Genomic DNA, 21,927 nt, shown 5'->3' on the forward strand with positions numbered 1-21,927 from the left:
CTTTTGCAAACATGTGACTACACATTCTATAGTAATGAGCTAAGTTGCTGTTCCTTGGCAGCCATGAACAGCCAACAGTTAATGAACTTAATAATAATTTATTCCCATTCTTATTCATAATTTAACTACTTATTGCGAATATTGGAGGTTTTTCAAATTCTCAATGCTGATTGAATTTTGGCCACTCAATATTGATTAATTTATTCAACAGTACAGGACGTTTCCATGACCTTTTCAGTCATTTTTGGTGATTTTTAAAAAATAATTTAAAAAAAAGTTTTTTCATGATTTGCTCTCAAGTCAAAAGTTTTACGCTCAACAATAGCAAGATCTAGCCAGTAAAATATTTTACAGCAGAGCATAATTACAAAAACATTTATATTTACTATGGATTTTTTTTCAGGCCTGGAAAAAGAGTTCTAGCCATTGACATTTCCCTGACCTTTCCAGGTTTTCCAATACATTAATTTGTGATTATTAATTTATAATTTTTTTAAAATATAAATCATTTAGATTCAGGCTGATTAACTAATGAATCATTTTTAATCATTTGTGAACCAGTGTTGCTAATCTATTGAAAAGAATTGATTCAAAAGAATGATTCACTCACAAATCAAACAAGCTTTATGCTCAAATTGAACAAGTTTTAGGCTGAACAATAGCATGTTTTTTTTTCTCCAGGCTTGAGAAAACACTTCTAGGCTTTGACAATTCCCTGGCCTTTCTAAGTTTTCCAAAACAGTAATTTGTGATTATTGGGGGAAAATGTCTTTATTTTGATTCAGACTGATTCAATAATGAATCATCTGTTAACTGGTTTGGTCAATTCATTGAAAAGATCCAACTTGGAAGAATGATTCACTCAGAGATTGAACTTCACTATGGCTACCTCCTAGTCATGAAATGTAAATGAAAAAATATATATCTATTTTTAACAGAGAATAACTAGAAAACTGTTTATTCACTATAGAAATTTCCGAGCCTGAAAAGTACCATTTAATAAAATGTCCCCAACATTTCCAGGTTTTCCATGAATGTGAGTTTGGGAATGACTGACAAAACAGTTCCCTGGCTTCAATTTTACCTGTGACATTTCTAAAATTGAAACCTGAAAACTTCCATTTTAGCGTGAGCGTGAACTCCCTCTTTTACCTGCCGTCTGTTCCCGCAGTCTGACCTCCTTGTATAAGGTGTTCTATTATCTTTTAAAATGATGGGCAGATTCTATTTCCTGTCCATCAATCAGCCACTTAAAATGTACTATGCTTGAGATTATGACGAGCAAATTACACATACAAGAGCTCTCAGCTTCAAAATGGTTATGAGAGTCGTTAAGAGTGTAATTAACCTTGTGTTAAGTGGCATTTACTAATGATTAATGTGCAGTATTATAAAGGCAGATTGTTTCCTAAAATGAATACCTCGAACATAGCCAGTTTAAGGCTAATTGATCCAGACATCAATAACCCGATGCAGGATCAATTACAGCGCCTATTATCAGAGCAACTGGAGAACGGGCCAGCTTTTAGTTGACACAAATGGCTTGCTGACTTACTTAGTGATATAAATGTATTGTGCGATATTTGCTGACAATACATCGGAGGAAATGTAGGTTTTGTTGAGAATTGAACTACGCATCTATAGAGTGTTTGTATTACCACATACAGGAATGTTTCAGTGTCTTCAAGAGCCGCCACGTCGAATCTTGATGAAAAGGGGCACGTGAGGAATCTGTCTCTTTCCTTTTTCTTTGCCCGCTCCGCTGACCCGCTGTTAAGCTCTGTATTTGTGTAGCTTCTGCTATGTGTGAGGCCTCTGCCCCTCTGTCCCTTTCTTTCTCTCATCCTCTCGGTCTCCCTCTTTTGCTCGCTCTAGGTTTACATGAGTCTGTGAGTGTGTGTTTGTGTGCGTGTGAGGCCCTGGCCTCTCAGCCTGCCTTTCACAGAGCGAGATGCCTGTCATTCTAATCAGCCGGCTGCCCATCTCTTCCACCACCAGCTGGCTGACTCAACAAAAGAGAGGGTGAGTGTCTGAGTTGACTGGGCTGCCAAAGAACATATGCCCCTGTAACGGTATCTACTCCCTGAGCCTTGAGCGCTGGAACTCGTGGACTTCTCTAGCTGGCAGGGCCGTCTATGATCCGTGTCTGTTAAACCCATGTCTGACTGACACTGCAAGTGAGCTGGGTCCTGACACGCTGACGCTCAGTCGATCTGACACACGGATAGGGAGGGAAAGGAAGGCTGGAATGGCTTAGCGAAGACAAGACAGCGAGGTTTCATTTAATTAAGAGGGCTAAGACATAAAGGGATGGATAAAACGGCATTCTATAAGAAAGAAATGAAAAAATAAGTACATTTGTTGGGAACGACAATGGCTATCCGACCATTTCTATCCATAACGTCTCAATAATCAGCTAATTTCATACAGTGCAATCAGTGTAATCCGTGAATAATAAAAAAAAAATCTTGCTGGTGCTTTTCTGCAAACTGCACGATTGCTGACCTCTCTGAGAAGAAATTTCTGGAGGCAGCTGAAAATACCTCCAGCCCTCAGAAATAAGCCGCTCCAGGGCTCTCTGCTTACCGTAGAGCGTCATCTGCTGGTTGCATCAGTAACTGTCAATAAGACACTGCTGGCTCGTTTGATGGAAGGACACTCGTTACAAAAATAAACGCCTGTTTAGTGAAATATTTCAATACAGTTTGACGTGATTATTGTAGATTCACTTAATCCTGTTTCTGTGTCAAGAATAAGTCTGGCTGTGTTGTGGCCAGATCCAGTTCGAGCACTTAAAAGGAGCAGGCTACCATTAATTAGAAAAGTTTCGCGGCAAGTCACGTTTCTTTGACAGTATTCCTATTTATACATTTCATATCCCTTTACTTAAAAACTACTAGGACTAGAAGAATGTTTAAAGAAGTTAGAGCGTCATGTTTGTTTCATAAACTTCCGCTTTGCAATTTAATGTACGTCATTTAGGGAGCGTTTAATCCGCTGAAGACAACCGTGTAAAAACTCGGTGCGATGATGGTCGCTATATAGCCGTAGGCTCAGTTCACCTTCATAAAGTCACTCTTGGCTCATTAAAGGTTCTCCCATTAACAATAATCCTTCAGCATTTGGCTTAAGGTATTTGGGCAAAGGAGAGGCACGCAAATGCTCCGCTTTGTCGACTTTACGGCAACACTGGAATACATTAAACTCCTGCGCCCTTCTCCATAACTGTTTCCCGCTGTGAGTAATTAGCATTTCTGGGGTGAAAGATTCCAGCATGATTGTCAAGTGTATTACAAAAGACTCAAATTACTCAGGTTTTTTTCCCTTCTTTTTGTGGGTATTTATCTAAGGACTGACAAAATCTGCTTCTGTTCCTTGTAAAAGAGAAGGGGGGTGGGAATAAGTCAAGGACACATTGCCATGTTAAGAGAAAGAATATGAGAAAAAGCATACGAGACCCTGAAAGTTGAGTACATTTTACACAACTTCGGTGATAAATATTAAGTTATATATAATATTTCTATTTATAGTGGTTTTATAATGATTTATAAAGCTTTTTTAATAATGTGTATTTTATTTTATTTTTAAATATAATATTTGTAATATCTAATCAAATATATAGTATAAAATGCAACATTTAAAGGTGGTGTATTAAGAAACTCAAAACATTAAGAAGCCAACCAACCTGACATAGCAACACTAGCTTAACCAATGGCGTGAGTTTGGGGGTGGGGCTATCTGTTTGTTGACCAATGATTGACAGGAGAGGAAGTATTCTGGAAACGCTGATTTGCAATTCCTTTTAGTAGCACTAGTGGTAGGCAACCTACTTCTAAGACGGTCACTATGAATTGCCAGAGGCCATTCATCATTTGTCTACTAAATATCTAGTTAAACACATCAGCACTGATAGTTTTGCTATTGTTAACATCGCTATTTGTTTAGAGAGCTTTCCTTCTTCTTCTCGCTCAGTACCGGCTCAATGCATGGGAAGAGACCTAATCAGAAATTCCACTCCACTTGGTCTGGGAGAGTGGAGTCTTCCTATCACAGTTGCCAATACTGTGGGCTCTGCCTATAAAGAAGTCCCTAAAGAAAATTACACAAGAGTTTAAACCTTCAGGCTAATAGCATTGGCACAGACACTTTGCCAATATACATTTATCACCTTCAGCTCTGGCTGAGCCAAAGGTAGTGGGCCAAAGTCTTGTCCTTCTTAGAGGTGTCTGGTTGGAAGATTGGACTGTCCATCATCATTGGCTCTGCCCATTTCCCATGAGTGTAGAGAAGGTTGAAGAGTTGTTTGTGTTGAAGGCGAAGTGATTGAACCATTGTCCTTACACCGCTCTGACTTTGAGAACATCAGTTCTAGGACATTGTTAGAGATCGTTGTGCCACCAGCTTAGAGACCACCGTTGACAGAAGAGGACATGAGAGTTATAAATGGTACACGAGAATGTTTATAACCTCGGTAGTCCATTCATCTTAACTGGTCTAGATGAACAAACGACACATGAATCTGTTGGGCAAACTGGAAGAGCTGTAGAATTAATCCCATGCACGTTAGTCGCTTTAGTCAAACACTGGACGGTTTGTTAAGAGCGCCTGACTGATATCCCGGGCGCTGTATTACAGGATTTACTTTAAACGGCTTCTTTAAAATGTTCTGTTTCTTTTTGCTATTTTGTCCTTTTGTCACAAAACAGACTATACTGGTACACTTGCTATAGTTCTGAAGGATTTCTGCCAAAAGCGTAGCATTAGTTTAAGCTGTAGAATCCAGCTACATACATCAACTGTTAAGTATCAGTAAAAAAAAAAAAAAGAAAAAGAAAATTAATGGGGAAGGGGGATGTATGAAATGTCTTTAACGTTAATGCTAATCACTTTTTGCTTATTAAGCACAAATTAGTGAGGGCGATGTTAAATGTCACTGGATGTCCTGGGAACCATTTGCACGTTTAAGAGTGCAGACCTACTGAATAGCTTCTGATTAGCATACTTTAGATATGGTTTAATTCTCTCCTCTGCTGATATGTCACATATCACATGGATCCATAAAGCTTTGACAATGATGCTAAAAGACAAAGCCTGCTTGGTGTCAGAAAATATATAAGACATGTTAATATGTAAGATTGGAGTTGTTCTTTAAGGTATAGCCTATGTCTGACTAGTTTAAGTGTGCAGGGGAAAACAAAGTGGAGTGGGACTGTTCAGAAGGGCTTACTATTGTTATACTATTTTAGCAAAATAAATTTAGCAATAACACATTGTTTTAAATGCTACAAAGGCATTTTAGCCATCATAACTTAAAGATTACATTTAAAAGTGTTAAAATGATTATTGTCTTTAAAAATGAACTTTTAGGTGAGCAATAGATGATAGCAAAGGTAATTTAAAGATAAAAAATAGAAGACTTTTTTCACATTATCAGCAGTAACCCATTAACAATGCATTGATATTAACATTATGGCTAATATAATAATTATAAAGGGCTGGTATTAAAATCACATATTTTATCTGAATAAATTTGAATTAAAGCTAACAATTGTTTTAAATGTTACAAAAGAATTTAGGCATCATATTATTAGTGTTTTTAAAGATTGAGATTAGATCGAGTATAATCTAAAGGTAAAAATAGGGTAAATTAGCATGCACAATAAAATATTGGATATACAGTACTGATTAACTGTGGTATTTATGTGATTTTAAGGTAACTCAAAGTATTTATTTATTTTACAGTTTTTACAGTTACTCAGATTTTTCAATGTATTTTATTTAAAATGTCATTCTTTTTGTCATTTTCGCAAGCATGTTTTATGTTTGGAGAATTTTATTCCATCCATAACTGAAAGCCTCCTCATCGAGAGACTTCATTTTCTTGGCCGCCAGCCTCTCGCATTTGACAATGGCGATGCGAGGCGAACAGAAGAGTGTGTCTGCGTCCCTGACGACTAGCGTTCGCTTTCTCAGCTGTTTAGCTGTAAATAATCATTGATATGCATAAACAGCTCTCTCCATTCATTACTGTCAGCATAGTGAGGGGCCTGCAGGCAGAGGTCGTCCGCCAGGGGTCCGCTCTCCGCTCTCAACCCCGTGGTACCCATCACTCCAACCTGCTCCACCAGTGCCCTAAACCCTCCATTAGCAAGGCTCTGGGTCGTGACCTCGCTGTGGCATTTGCAATTCCAGATCGTTTGATTAGCAGCGTATTTACATATTTCCCGCCACAGACACTGTTAGGGTGTCTGAAACACTTGAAGTGTTGTAATTTTCTCTGGCCTTTTTGTCGTGTGGCGATCGGGGCCCACGCACACACACAAATACACACATGCACTTCTTTTCTACTCACCTCCAATGACAGTGACAGCGTCCTTTGCTTTTCTGCAACAACTCTACAGTTCGGCTCTGACCCTCGGAGAAGTGCCCAGTGAAGTGGATCACAATCCCATCTGAATGCCCCAAGGATTGGTGGCCTCTTGCCTTTTAAATCTAGTCTGATTAAAGACAGAGTTTTTAATGCATGAATCAGATTTTTACCAATGAGTGGTCTTCATTCTGGGGCTGAGAACGGACTTGAACTCCACAGTCAAAGCAATTCATTTAGTCCGTTGCAGAGGCAGTTTAATTTCTTGATAGTATAACTGAAGCTCACAAATGAGATCTGTTTAAATAACTATAGTGTTGAAGCATTTCCTTGCTCAAACAGGAAGTTTTGGGAAGAAGATATTGTTTGTTCCCTCTGTTTCCCCCCTATTTTAAGAAATTTAAATGAATTAATAAGAACGCCATCAGTTTCCTGAGTTATGAAAGAGCAATAAAAGCATTTTTTCTCTCTTTCAGGGCATTGCAGTTTACGGTAAGTATCTTGAATTATATATATATATATATATATATATATATATATATATATATATATTAATGAGAACCTAAAATCATCTTGTTTTTACCTGTACCCGGCCCACATAGGTATAACTGTGATCTTGAACAGCACCCCACAGAGGTTTGTTTTTGGTCAGAGGTCTATTGTGTAGCTAGTAGATCAGACAGACTCATGCAGTTGTTTAGCAATGTAATCCCAAGTCATTTGTCACAGCACAGAGCAGCAGCACTAACTATGCATGCACAAAAGGAGATCAATGCAATTAGCAGCCATTTCAATGCAAAGGACTTCAATACTAATGTAAGTGAACACACATGACAGAGAGAGGTCAGAGAGAAAAAGAGGGAGAGAAAGAGATGTCTGTTTGAGTAAAATGTAATTTAGAGCATATTATAATTTGGCTAATGTGTGTGTGTTTTAGACATTTAACACCTGTACAAATGGTAGCGGTTGACCCTTACTGTGGAATACAGTATCCCCATGCTGCAGTGCAGTATCTTGAATGACAGTGTGCATGAATAGACTGCCTAGACCAATGTTTCCCCAGACATTTTTATGTAGCCAAAACAGAAAATTATTCAGAACCACTACCCAATTGCAAGTGTGATTTTGCTATATATACAAAAATGTATATTGAGTAACAGGAAGCTTTCCGCTATAGGGATTCTTTACAGGCATTTGAATATTTTGAATCTGGTCTCTAAAAAAAGATGTTAGACCAGTAGGTGGCACCAACTGTCTTTCCATGTCATGAGTGAGTCATTGAATCATTGCGCAACTGATTCGATAACAGCATCCAAAATCGTATATTTATCTTTTCACATACTGCTTTTTGCCTAATACATAGTAAAAGTAAGCATAGTCGGTCGCAGGGGAGCCATTCACTAATTAAATGTTATTTCCCAACTTAAACTTGAATGATATAGGATCTTAATATAGTCAGTTTTTAAAGCCAGCAGAGGAGCCACATGCTTCAAAAGGGAAAGACTTTAAAAATTAAGAATGAAGAATTAGCACTATAAAAAAAATAAATAAATCAGACTCATCTACGAATTAAACCACATCTCGATCATTCTGTAGCCCTGGTTGGGAATCATTGGTCTAGATCAATATTAACACTAATATTAATATTAATACCATTTAGACCAAAGGTAAAGATAAAGTTTAATTTAAGCGGTTCAAAACTTCAACAATGGACGATAAATGAGTTGGAGATGATCTGAGGATGACAGTCAACAGGTTTTGTGTACTTCATTGAACAAAATATATATGTGGAGGGAAGAAAAAACATTTAACCACACAAAATACATTCCATACATTCAACTACTACTTCTAATCAAACCACAAAATTAATGGTGTTACATAAAGAAGAAACACTCCAATTGCAAATGAATGCTATTAATTTAGGTCTTCTGTTCTAGTACTCAGGGGTTTAAATTTATTAAAAAGCTAACAGGAAAAGCTATTCATGTTTCTCGTGTCCTAGGACAAATTTTAAAAGTTGATTTACTGTTAGTAAATTACAATTAAGCAGTCACATTTTATCCAATGCAACTTCCAAGACATCAATTGCAGGAGCATGGAGTCCCTATAGAGCGACCAAGGGTTAAGTGCCTTGCTCAAGGACAGTGGTGATAGGACCGTGTTCACAATAACTCTCAGTTCCTGGGTCACCGCTGCTGCTTAGAACCTGCAACATGTTTCAGTTTGACTGCTGAGCATCAACACAAAAAAAATTATTCTCAAATGAAATTCATAATGTAGGATCAGTTTTCTTGGCTTAGTTTCCAACACAAGGATTTAGGCAATATAAATGCTCTAGATAAATGTTCATTTTTGACTGTTGTTCATATTTGAATGCATTAAACGTACACCACTTTTATCTCCGTAAATACCTAATTACCATGTACAACATTCATAGAAATATATGGCCAAGAATTTCTGTGTGTTTAAGTTTTCAACCTCTAAAAAAAATATGGCATTCTAAAGCTTTATAAGTAACATTATAAAACACACTAAATCCCCCAATCTAGTCTTGCACTAATCACTAGTCTCTCTATTATGCAATAATTTAAATGATTACACAGACAACTTGCAACTCCGCATGTTAAGATTAAAACAGATCCTTCATCAAAAACTTGAGCATTTTTAACATGGCTTTAAGCCCTGATGCGCCATTGAATTAACAGTTTTTTTTCTTTCTTTTTTGGATACAATTATTCAGAATCCACTAAGGCAAACATGTTTGATGGGGGGGAAAAAAAGAGAAAAACATTCAAACTTGTGTAGGCTACATCAAAAAAGTAACCACAGACACAAATAATATTTCTGACTTTGTTGGACCAATCAGATGACACTAACACAAAATATGGCATGTGTCTTTACCTTCAACTCTTCAGAGAGAATGTTTATGAATACGACACTCGGTGCAAGTGGAAACCTATGTAACATTACAGCTGCACTTACACAAATACTTCAAATTCCAAGTTTAACACAATACAAAAGTGTTCAGGACATATTTTGATGATAGTGCCAAGTGTTGCCCAACCTAATCAGCAAGACTAAGTAATGAATTTCACTGCATGTCTCCTTTGCATGCAGTTACACACTGGTGTGACCGAATGCAGGCTTTGGAATCGCGTCTAACTCAAGTCCTGAGAAGTAGAATGTGGAAAACACAATCGCACACACATGCACAAACTACACTCGTTGCACACTAAGGCTATTTTGTTTAACAACTAGTCAAGTGGGGAACTCCGAGGCAGCATTTCAAGTTTAGGGGATCAGCTGAAGACCTTGGGTTTGAGAACACAGCTCACTGTCATACTCCATCAGTTCTAACCTCATGTTGTTGAGGCTTTAGCCCTCAAGTGTTTTGTAAGTCTCTGGAAAAAGGTGGTGTAAACATGTGTCCCCCCTTTCAGTTTAATCTAGAGCTTTGCGTCAGGAGAAAATAAAAAGGAAACATGGAATGTCTAAAAACGAAACTAAAAACAAACGAATCCAATGCCGTACATTACATTAAATCTTCCTCGAATACCGTGTTTGTGCATCAAACCATTTTTAATGGACCTTTTATAGATTTCAGCCCTCATTTGAGCTGGTTGTGAGGAGGTGGAGATGCTCAGTGAGGTATGGAAGGGTCCATGGGTTCATTGGTAGGGGCTTGGCGGAGTCTCCTGTCCGGGTACTGCGTGTTGTCGAAGGCTAGGCGGTGCACAGTCTGGACATGGGTCTTCAGGTTACCTTTCTGCGAGGCGCTGTAAGGACAGTATCGGCACTGGAAAGGTCGCTCACCTGAAACGGATACACAAAAAACAAGATGAGGTCAGAGTCTGGACCCCAAGGTGAGAGCGGAGCCGAGGTTGGAACCAGAGAGGAGAGAGAGGTTACGTGGCAGTGATGTTGGAGGGCTGACTTTGAGAGCGCTGCCTTCCCTTTTTAAGAGGAAAGAACAGAGGCAGGTTGGGGAGGTGGGGGGGAGGGGCCGTGGCATGATTGATGGGCTGATGACATGCCATATGGAGACGGTTGACTGTTCCCCCCGAGGGGACGTCAGCCTTTTGTTTTCGGTTTCTGTCAGCTGTTCGTACAAACACACAAACTCACAGACACAGGAATCTCTGTCTGCCTTCCCCTGAGCAATAAGACGTCACATTGACGGTAGATGTCGAAAGTCTGGGCATATCAAGTTTTGCGAGGAGAGGCGAACTTGACAACCACACACAGACCTAGTTTCTCCTTCTGCCCATGTCTGTTTGGGGCTCAACACTGGAATAATTGTCAGAGTCCCAGTTTCAGCATTTAATTAGACTGATGTACAATGTTGTCCTCGAGCAGTCACATAAAAATATCCCCCAACACCTGAGCAAAACAAATGAGTCTGCCATTCAATTTCTCCGTATTATTATTTTTGAAAAATGAATGAATTATCCACAAGGAAATAATTGTCATTCCGAGGGGCTGAAAGAGGGGTATTATCATAAATCATGGCTCATAAAAAAATGAAGACAGACACAATTAATCAGGACTATCTGAGGCTGGGTTGCGCTGGCTGCCTGATAAGGTCTGCAGCACAGTAAGAGCTCATCCAGGGGCACTGTGGTTCCCTAGAGGAGTAGAAAGTGAAACCCCGATCCAAAACAGAACCCACCAAATTACATTAAAGGTTATTGTCAGAACATCACCAAGAGTGCGGCACAAATTTAATTTGACCTTTACTCTCGGCCTGCTTTGCCATTTGTAATATGCAACACATGCAAAGGGGGTAATTCATTAAGGGTGAGCCTCCCCGCTGTAGCAAAGCGCATCGCCGATTGTTAAGGTAGATGCGGATGCAATCCATTTGATCTCCTAGCATTGGTTTATTTGTAGAACTTTCTGCGCAGTAAAAACGATGGCAGGTAGAAACTGCACATCAGAATGAAGAAAGATGAAGAAATGACTGACAGGACAGAAAAAAAATACACAAGATAAACACAAATAAGGCAAACAACCGAACGAAAAGTGAAACATACTTGTTTGGGGGCTTCTGTAGAGGATGGACTCCAGTTCCCATGAGTCCACTGGACTCAAACATCACTGTGGGAGCAAGGTGGCCGGGTTAAACAGAGGAAATCAAATTTATCATGTTGCAAAAATTGGAACTTGTTCCATTTTATTGTTACCCAGCAGGGTGCAAACATAATTCTAGCAAAAATGCAACTTTTAAAATTACATAAAATCAAAATTGACCCCATTTACTTTTGAATCACATGTTCCTGGTCTATTTATGAATGACCCATTGGTACACACATTATTCCAAAGCAAAATTAAATAGTCTTCAAAATATAATAATTTGCTGCGCCTATAAAACAAGTTTCCTTTTCAGCTGAAGTCACCAAGTCAAGCCAAGTGTGTCAACACTCCAACGTCATGAAATAGAAACCAATCAACTGGGCTATATAAATAAATATATATATGGGTACGGAAAGTATTCAGACTCCCTTAAATTTTTCACTCTTTGTTATATTGCAGCCATTTGCTAAAATCATTTAAGTTTACCCTGTTTCACTGGGACATGCATCACATTACAGAAATAAAATTGGTTGCTAATACGTTTCACGCTGACTTTAATGTTGTTTCTGCTTTTCCTGGACACTTTCAAAGGAAGTATTGAGCATCATCAAAGCAGGAATCCATTTAAAGTGCTAAGGTGCAAACCCAGAATCCACCCGCTCATCGAGCATTAGCCGTAAAGGCCTTGAATTAGCATCACCAGTTAGCGTGGCCGCAGCAGACAGTGAACTGAAACTACCAATTTAAAGTGACACACAGAGTTAGTGTGCATGCTAATGGAGGCCGGGGGCCCCTGCCCCGCTTCATTTGGAAGCTCACACTGAAGAGAGCAATCACTGATGACGTTGATTGTAAATCTATGTGCGTAGAGCAAGAGAGAGCTCCATAAAATGTAGCATTTGGCCTCTGTCACTGGGGATCAGTATGGCTAGCATGCACAACCTTCACACACTCTTTAAAAAAAAAAAAAAAAAACTCGGTCCTAGTCATAATCTGAGTGGCTAAGTGCACCCTGTTTAAAATATTGAAGGATAGCCTATTCTTTTCGACTACTGCGAATGGTACATGACCTCTTTATATTATTAAAAAGCTGCTATGGTGCATGCTAATGACGTGCACTTTGCCCACAGCAACCAGGAGGTAAATGTAGTAAATACTCATAGAAAAGGTCATTTCATACTTTTTGATTTAAAATAAAATGGAGATGCATCATATCTAAATAATGCAAACATAAAATGGTGCACAACTTCATTACAGATTTATTATATCATATGAAAGTTTGTGGTTGAACATGAATGATGGATATAATCTTATCCGTGATGAAATGAAGTCTCCCGATTGAGTAGGTGTGTGTGTGTGTGTGTGTGTGTGTGTGTGTGGTTTGACGAGAAGACAAGGGCAAACTGTCACATTTTCTCAGCAAGCATTTGACACATATCATACTGGACTCGTGACTGCTCAGCTTATTAGCATGCACAATTACAGCTCCATAAGTGACATCTGATTAATAATGTATACAATTTTCACAGGTCAGAGTCACACGCAAATATGTTTGCGGTGGAAAAAAAAGAAAGATTCTCGTCCAAGGACAGAGAGAGATCGCTCATTATACATACACACACACACACATAAATGCACAACATACATGTACATTTAAATATATATAAATATTTGTCGCATATATTCAGGAATAATTTAGCAACTTCTTCCTTTTCCAGCAAGACTATATACATTTTTGGTATATTTGTAAATATTTCACTTATTATAATAAATTTTTCATATATTTTTTAATGATTTTACTGCACAACACTAACATATTAGATAAAGTATCTTTTAAGATTACATATCATTTTATCCTTGTAAATATAATTATAAATATATGACAACATAAAAATGACAAAAAAAACCTTAATATAATGTGATATTAAAAGCACTTAATTTGCACTACACTGCAAATTACTGGATAAAGTATATTTATAATACCTTATAATATTTTTATAGAAATTATATTTAATATATTTACCATCATATTTATAATGTGACCATAAAAACAGGATAAATTATCTTATAGTATTTTTTAATTGTATTATATTTTTAATTATATTTTCAATGATAAAATGTGATAAAAATGTCACAAAACAGCATTTTTAATCGAAAAAAAAAAAGTGTTGTGTCTATAAATACTACAAAAAGAAAAAAAGTTAAGTTAGTAGATTCGGTTAATTGCTGTCCAAAGTTGGTGTGCGTGTTTGTTTTTAGTGTGTGTTTCTCACCTGTGTGTGATCTCATATGTGTGCGGTAATGGCTGGGCTGGTTGAAGCTCTTCCTGCACACTGGACACACATACTCCCCCTGCTGAGACCCTGACCTCGCCAACCCTACAGTTCCCACACACACACAAACAGAGAAAGAGAAATGAAAATTAATAGGAAAAACATGCACGGAGCAGAAAGAGAGGTTAAAAGACGGAGGGAGAGAGAGAGGAAGCATCATTAGTATGTTTTATGTGTCATTATGGGAGGCTACCTTCAGGGCTTGGATGGGGAGCTGTCATGCCGCATCACGAGAGCATCTCCGACAGCCTGACATGAACACAGGCCCATGTGACCGCATAAATTACTGTGAATTAAAAGCCTTGCCCTGTGATGTGCCCCCATCTGCGCTACCATGTCACATGTCAGGTGTGCTGCTTTCCCCTTTTTCCCTCTCTCCTTGTCTCCTTCCCTCTCGCTCTCGCTGCTCTTTTCCTGCCCGTCGCTCTAGCTATGTCAGCCTTCGTCCGCGTGGGGGGAATCGCTCGGACACGTGTGCATCGGTGAAGGACTCACTGAAGTAACAGGAACGGATGTGGAACCTGAAGCAACCGGCATCTCGTTTCCCCTTAGGGTGCTTTAAGAGCACGAGCTGAAATGTTGTCCCTTTGGCTCCTGTCCGTCACCTGGCACTGGTGGTCCTACCTGCTCCGACCCCTCAGGCCCCGCTTTGTTTAATATTTTTATAGAAATTATATTTAATATATTTACCATCATATTTATAATGTGACCATAAAAACAGGATAAATTATCTTATAGTATTTTTTAATTGTATTATATTTTTAATTATATTTTCAATGATAAAATGTGATAAAAATGTCACAAAACAGCATTTTTAATCGAAAAAAAAAAAGTGTTGTGTCTATAAATACTACAAAAAGAAAAAAAAGTTAAGTTAGTAGATTCGGTTAATTGCTGTCCAAAGTTGGTGTGCGTGTTTGTTTTTAGTGTGTGTTTCTCACCTGTGTGTGATCTCATATGTGTGCGGTAATGGCTGGGCTGGTTGAAGCTCTTCCTGCACACTGGACACACATACTCCCCCTGCTGAGACCCTGACCTCGCCAACCCTACAGTTCCCACACACACACAAACAGAGAAAGAGAAATGAAAATTAATAGGAAAAACATGCACGGAGCAGAAAGAGAGGTTAAAAGACGGAGGGAGAGAGAGAGGAAGCATCATTAGTATGTTTTATGTGTCATTATGGGAGGCTACCTTCAGGGCTTGGATGGGGAGCTGTCATGCCGCATCACGAGAGCATCTCCGACAGCCTGACATGAACACAGGCCCATGTGACTGCATAAATTACTGTGAATTAAAAGCCTTGCCCTGTGATGTGCCCCCATCTGCGCTACCATGTCACATGTCAGGTGTGCTGCTTTCCCCTTTTTCCCTCTCTCCTTGTCTCCTTCCCTCTCGCTCTCGCTGCTCTTTTCCTGCCCGTCGCTCTAGCTATGTCAGCCTTCGTCCGCGTGGGGGGAATCGCTCGGACACGTGTGCATCGGTGAAGGACTCACTGAAGTAACAGGAACGGATGTGGAACCTGAAGCAACCGGCATCTCGTTTCCCCTTAGGGTGCTTTAAGAGCACGAGCTGAAATGTTGTCCCTTTGGCTCCTGTCCGTCACCTGGCACTGGTGGTCCTACCTGCTCCGACCCCTCAAGCCTCGCTTTGTTGTAGCGCCGAGCCGTGACTGAGAGTGTTGGTGGCAGTAGTAAGCAAGGCTACATTTAGTAAACATGAATCCGTGAGTTATTACCATACCGGAGCGACGCAACAGGAAAAGCAGCAGACAGCACAAACAAAAGGAAAGTCTAATATTGGAAAGGTCACTTTATTGTATGTGACTCAAAGGGCTAAAGAGAGCACTGATGATATCAGGCCAGACAGTTGACAGAATTTCCAGTGTCTTTCCGCAGAACTACACTCACTGATGCTGGCCAACTGGACCACCGCCTGGCAAAATGTCCTTAAATAAAGTGGAATGAAAAAAAAAGCATTTGAAAATATTTTTCTAAGCAGCTGGTGGCTTAATTTGACTCCTCTTGCTCTTTCGTTCATTCACTCGTTGAGTGTGCTGCTTTGCATATTTGTGGCATCGAGGCGCTGTCTCCCCAAGGAGAGCACCCAGCATGCCGTTACGAGCCTGATGTTTAAGGCTCGCAATGCCTCTCAGCGATAGCTGTCTGAAATGTTTTTACACATTTTTGTAGGTTACACGATGATGAAGAGATTACTCAATAGTTCCATTAACCTTTGCGTATTCGCATGCTGGCACAATGGTGTGTGCGTGTGTGGGGTGCTGTGTGCAATTTTAGCCCTCACTGTACTCATTTGTCATTTCAGCTCAGGAATAAATGTAGTTAATGTGCCTTTGCTGAATAATTCAAGTACTTTGACTTGACAACCATTTCCCAGCATGTCGATCTTTACCAGTTTGCAGAATTACAATGGCGCTGTAGAGTAATTTGTGTAATTGACGAAATTCTAACTACAGATAAATCCTGTCTGGATAAATTTGTCAAAACAAATAAAAATAAAACACTACAAACTAAAATCAATTGATTTTAATACTACAAGTGAATTTAGGCATTACAACTTTATGAAAAATTTAGTAATTTTGTGATTTGCAAAATATCCCAATAAACAGCGTTATTACAGATTAACTTTAAGTGAGTGTTGGATGACAGCAAAGGTAATCTAAATGTAAAAATGAGCACGTACAAATAAATAACTAATATTGTCGGATACCAATAAATAGAAAATAAATCTCTTATACCAATACCAATATATTATACCCCTAGACACAGGCATTCTAAACAGCAAACATCTGATGCTACAAACTTTGTCAACAGATAGTAAACAACTTTAAATTTTACTTTCATGAATTTTGAAAAAAATGTGTCCCAGCAAATTTGTGTATTACAGTATGTATATATTTCCATTATTGGCCATCTTGTTCTCTATATATCAGTATCGGATGTCACTGAAAGACTACCACTAATTGTGATCTTTCTTTTTTTTACCTTCAGCTATCTCTGTAAATGATTAAATGTGCATCCACAATTGTAGTTTTATTTGAAGGTTTGTTGACTGAGGTATGCAAATGTAGTAATTGGCTTAATAAATGCACATGTGCATCTTGCCTTATTTGATGTTTCAAGAGTCATAATCAAAAACGGTACAGAAGAATATGTATAATATAAATCCAGTGTGCACTAACCCACTGCAAATTAATATGATTTCTCAATACCAGTTTAGTAATCAGTTTCAGAAAAAGTGAAATAGGTTCAAAATACATCATAGAGGGACCCCAAAAAGTATTTGGACACACAAATCCCTAAACACTTGCTTAATGTTTCATCATTGCATTGATGTGTCATTGCATCAGATCATACCAAACGACATTTTTTGCACTTTTCAAATCTAAATATTTCACAAAAATATGCTATTGATTGATTGATTGATTGAGAAATGATCTTACATTTTTGAGGGTGTCTTTAATGTCCAAATACTTTTGGGCCACTGTATAATAAATGTAAACTTATTAGAAAAAAAATAAACCGAAAAAAATCAGCATTATATAATACTGGTTATGAATATCAATGCAGAATTCTATACACCCACTTACCTGCTTGCTCTGCCATGGCATTGTTGAAGCCCCAGTGGTGGTAGAGGGCAGCTAGATCGTGAGGACTGCAGTTCTTCAAGAAACTCAGGATGTCCGTCACAGGTTCTGGACCATCAGTCGTCAACTGTCTTTTGGACTGGGAGTGAGAGGACGAGCCTCTCAAGCCAAGTCTGCTCCAGGGGTCATACCCAGACACGGATGGTGTGTCCTGAGCTTGAGAATCAGACCTGCCGAAGGTCTGAGGAGCATAGGCTTTTGAGCTCCTCTGATCTGAGAGTTTGTGTTTTCTAGAGAGCATAAAATGAAGTCCCTCTTGAGGTAGCAGACTACTCTCCATCACTCTGCTTCCTGTCTTTGGGTTTCCAGTCTTCTGAGGACTTGCCGTAGGCCGCGAGGAACTGTTTTGATGGACGTCTGCTTTGTGTTTACTGCCTGCCAACTCATCTGTCCTGGACTTGATGGTCTTGTGTTTGGACGAGTGAGATGATGCCCCCGGTGCTGTGGCCGCGTGCCAGCTCTTGCTTTGCGAGGAGCTTGACTCTACGCTACTTGTCGGAGGTTTTGATTTCTTCATCCCTCCAGGGCTGCAATCAGGTGGAATCGTTCGGGATGTTCTCATCTGTGGCAGAGAGGGGCAGTCCTTACCCTCCAGAAACGGAGGTGGCCCGGTGCGTCTCTTGAAATCGAGAAGTGATTTGGGCCCCTTGAGGCCGTTTCTCGGGGCCCACTTAGGCACCAACGTAGTGCTGTCAACTTTATGTGCAATTCGTTGGTGAATCCAGAGAACTTCTGGATAGAGGGTTGCATAGGAGCAATAAGGACACTGGTGTTGAACCAAACTTTTCAAGAACATGGAAGAAACCCCTTCTTTTTCATTATCCACCTCCATGGAGAGATTAAGCAGATTAGCATCCACTTTATCCATGGTGCTACTTCCTTCCAACCCCTTGTTCCTTTCCTCCTCAGTCTTTGATGTGGCATCGCTCAGTGCTGCCCTCTCCAGGTGAGTTGAGCTGGTGTAGGGCCAGTAGGGCTGCTGCAGCAGGGCATTTCTCAGCCTTGGGAAGCCCGTGTGGTTCCTTTGGTGAGGTTGGCTTTGGCTGAGTGAGCTGGTTAAGGCATCACTCCTCTGGCCCCGGTTCCTGATTGCCATATCATGCGTTTGGACATGGGCAGCGATGGCCGAGGGCTCCGAGGTGCAAAAGTCACAGTGCTCACAGGTGTATGGCTTTTTATCTGTCATGAAAACAACATATAGGGATTTGTAACTACACAACAACAACATTTTCTGAACAAAAGCCAGCAATCAGCACAACAATGAATTTAGACACTGAAATTCAAAACCACAGTTTCACCACAAGATGGAACCACATAACTACTTAATTTTACTTCAGTACATGTACTAATACTGATTGAGAAGTTTTGTTTTACATTATTTTTATGACTGAAAAATGATTTTAAGAGCGAGTGTACACACACACACACAAACACTAAAAATTTAGGGTCAGTAAGATTTTTTAAAGGAACGCCCTACTTCATTCAGCAAGGATGCATTAAATTGGTCAAAAGAAACAGTAAAGTTAAAGATGTTAGAAAAGATTTCTATTTTAAATATATTATTCAAATGTTTCTTTTGGATATTTTATTCACCAAAGAATAGTGACAAATTTGAGGTTTCCATTAAAACATGAAGTAGCACAACATATCAACTTTTCAACATTGATGATACTAAAAAACCTTTCTTGAGCACCAAATCAATAATATATAAACATGATGTAACATATATAATATGATGTAACTATAGCATATACAATATAATTGTCTAATATAATGCAACATCTAATATGTGATATTTACTCTCTATGGCATTGTATAACATACACATGTAAATGATAATCTGCACAGTTACACAAGGTCAAAAACCTTAACAGTGGTAGCACAATCTCACACAGTTTGTTTAACAGTAGTACAATGGAGCAACAGACTACTGGGCCTGGGAACTTTGCCTGGGACTACCTCTTCTCATCTGTCAGCAAGATGTTTGCTTACATTTAACATGTCTGTATTCTCTCAGTAGCTCTCTCTCTTTCTATTCTCTCTCTCAAGCCATCTGGATTGCATTTGGTGGCTTACACTAGCTGCTGTGCAGCCTTCATTCCAACCTCTCTGAGGTTATTTTTGAGCCAATTCGGAGAGGGGGGTCCTCTGAGATAAGCTTTACATGAACATAATGGCCATGACTGCTTCCATACATTCTTTCTGCCTTTCAGTAGAAAAGCTAAGAGAGGAACTATCATATTCTAAGAATTAGTTGGTCTTATTAAGAATCTTGTAGAGGAGAGCATTCTACAGACTTCACACCTACATGAAAATATCAGCAGTGAGAGGACATTGGTTTCAACTCTTACACAATGAAACCTATGTTCTGGAACATTCCATTTGTGTCCCTAAGAGGGCATCTTTTGTTTAAGGCAATTTTATTTTACTTAACATTGTGGTTAAGTAAAACACAGCAAATTTATCAGATCTATTATACGTCTATTATAAGTCTTCTCTTATAGACAATTAAAATAAAACCCCATGATTTCACTAAATATGACAGGAATGATCAATTATCAAAATAGCTGCTAGTGCTCTATGGGGGCATATTGGCTTTGTTGAGATACCTGTCATCTGCAGTATTTTCCAGTGATTTTAACACTGGTTTTAACTGAAGAGTTGCACTTAGATGGGGAAAGTGAAAAAAAAGTCACACAAATCTTTAGAGCTTGTCTTCCTGAGACAGGAAGTCCAGAAATAGCATCATGCAAAGAGGGCTAGACAGCTCCAGCCACAAGCAAAAGATTTAACAATTCAGAGCTTGGTTTTGCACCTTGATAACTAAAAACATGCTTCAAAGAGCTCACACAGGCTGTGATCTGAAAATGTTATTTTTATTTTTTTTTAATGGTATGAAAGAACAGAAAACAGATGTAATTTAAAGAGGTATGAACAAATGATACTGAGACTAAAATGTATTTAAAAAAATAACCCAAATCCAAAAACTAGTCCTTTGAGTAATTGGAACTGAATTAAATGCAATGAGGTCCATTTCAATGAGAGTAATTTTGTTTTTAGCTTTGAAGCAGAAAAGTAAAACACTGATACTGCAAATGGAAATCATAAAGGTTCTATACTTAATGTGAATTTTGTTAAAAAAGTATTAAGTATGTTAATTAATAAATTGGATGCAAAGACAATGCCTTCATTAACTAAACCAAGTGAATAAATGTCGTAATAAGAGGCCTAATTGAAATCAAATACTGTATGTATTCAAGATTTAAGCTATGCACAAACAGTACAATTCAACGGAGCACATTCAGATTTGCTGCAGGAATTGTCCACAAGGTGTCTCTGTCCTCTGTAACTTCAGCTTCAGAAACAGTATATCATGCTGTTAAACCAGCCATTCTCATATCCTTTTCCTGGAGATCTGCCTTTAGTCTAACACACATTCTAGTAATGATCACGTGAACCCTATAACTTGATTTGTTGGTTCAAGTGTGTTTTATTAGAACTCCATAGGAAGGTGGATCTACAAGAGTAGGATTAATAATAACAACAAAAAATATAAAGGTTCATAAATTAAATTTCTAAAGTGACTACAGAAGATAAACCTGCTTTATAAATGTTACAGTAATCCCTCAGTTAATCATCTTAGCATCATTTCTGATCAGGTACCAGTTACCTGTTGTGAAGTTTACACATTCTTTGGAGCACTGTCACATAGCTAATTCAACATGAGTAAAATTAATTCTGTAATCGAACTGTAATCGAACACACCTGAGTCAACTAATCAAAGTCTATGTTCACTTGTAAATGGTACTGTAGGCAGGTGCTGAATAGGAGTAGAAATTGAAATCCCTGCAGTAAAGTAGATTTACAGTAGCAATGCAGAGGACCCCTAGTGTATAATACACATAAACAGATTCAAATGAAATCACATTCCTTTCAGTGAATTTAAACATTAGCTGTTCAACATAAAAGCAAAAACTATCCCAGAGGTTAAGCATCTGCCCACCATTGCATGAATAATACTGTGTTGTTTACAAACTGTGAGTGTGGTAGGCCTAAGGGAGTTTATGATATGCAGTGGTTCTTGAAGTTTATAACAAATTTTTAAACTAAGAGAACATTCATGAGATTACATTAAAACTTTGAGCTGGCTTTAAATGTCAAAATGAGTAGGATGTCCTTACCTGTGTCCCCAAAGAACGCGGTCTGTTTTTGATCCCTGAAGAGTCCTGCTGATTCCCCTGCTTTAGATGGGCTGGACGCTGCTTTACGGAACAGTCCATTTCCACCAATGGTTTCACCCAAACCACCATGTCTGATGAGCATGTGGATCACCATCTGTTGCTGTGTGCGGAAGCCCTTTCCGCACTCCAAGCACTCTGAGGTTTTCTGAGAATTCTTACGGCTAGGGCGAGAAGTAGGCCGGTACTCAGTGTCACACAGATTCTCTGGGCTTCGCTCACCTATCGAAATCTGGAACATGAAAGCAA

The 21,927-nt window shown here is 38.9% G+C and overlaps 1 protein-coding gene across 7 annotated transcripts in view; it reads right to left on the bottom strand.

Annotated features, from left to right (window-relative positions):
• Window positions 1-9,435: 9,435 nt before the first annotated feature.
• LOC107563696 (zinc finger protein 516-like) overlaps window positions 9,436-21,927 on the bottom strand; it is a 41,740-nt gene continuing 29,248 nt past the window's right edge. For 4 of the 7 annotated variants that reach the window (XM_016248639.1, XM_016248638.1, XM_016248642.1 and 1 more), the window contains 5 exons: window positions 21,622-21,900; window positions 17,384-18,619; window positions 14,715-14,819; window positions 11,401-11,464; window positions 9,436-10,180 (listed from right to left, as the gene is read on the bottom strand). In XM_016248639.1, the coding sequence (XP_016104125.1) occupies window positions 10,177-10,180; window positions 11,401-11,464; window positions 14,715-14,819; window positions 17,384-18,619; window positions 21,622-21,900 (1,688 nt within the window). In that variant the 3' untranslated portion in view covers window positions 9,436-10,176. Of the gene's footprint in view, window positions 10,181-11,399; window positions 11,465-13,713; window positions 13,819-13,966; window positions 14,366-14,714; window positions 14,820-17,383; window positions 18,620-21,621; window positions 21,901-21,927 lie in introns of those variants that run through there. The other 3 variants (XM_016248641.1, XM_016248643.1, XR_001606128.1) reach the window with 3 other exon arrangements.

The sequence above is a fragment of the Sinocyclocheilus grahami genome, unplaced genomic scaffold, assembly GCF_001515645.1.
Source record: "Sinocyclocheilus grahami isolate Dianchi unplaced genomic scaffold, SAMN03320097.WGS_v1.1 scaffold887.1, whole genome shotgun sequence".
Classification (NCBI taxonomy): domain Eukaryota; kingdom Metazoa; phylum Chordata; class Actinopteri; order Cypriniformes; family Cyprinidae; genus Sinocyclocheilus; species Sinocyclocheilus grahami.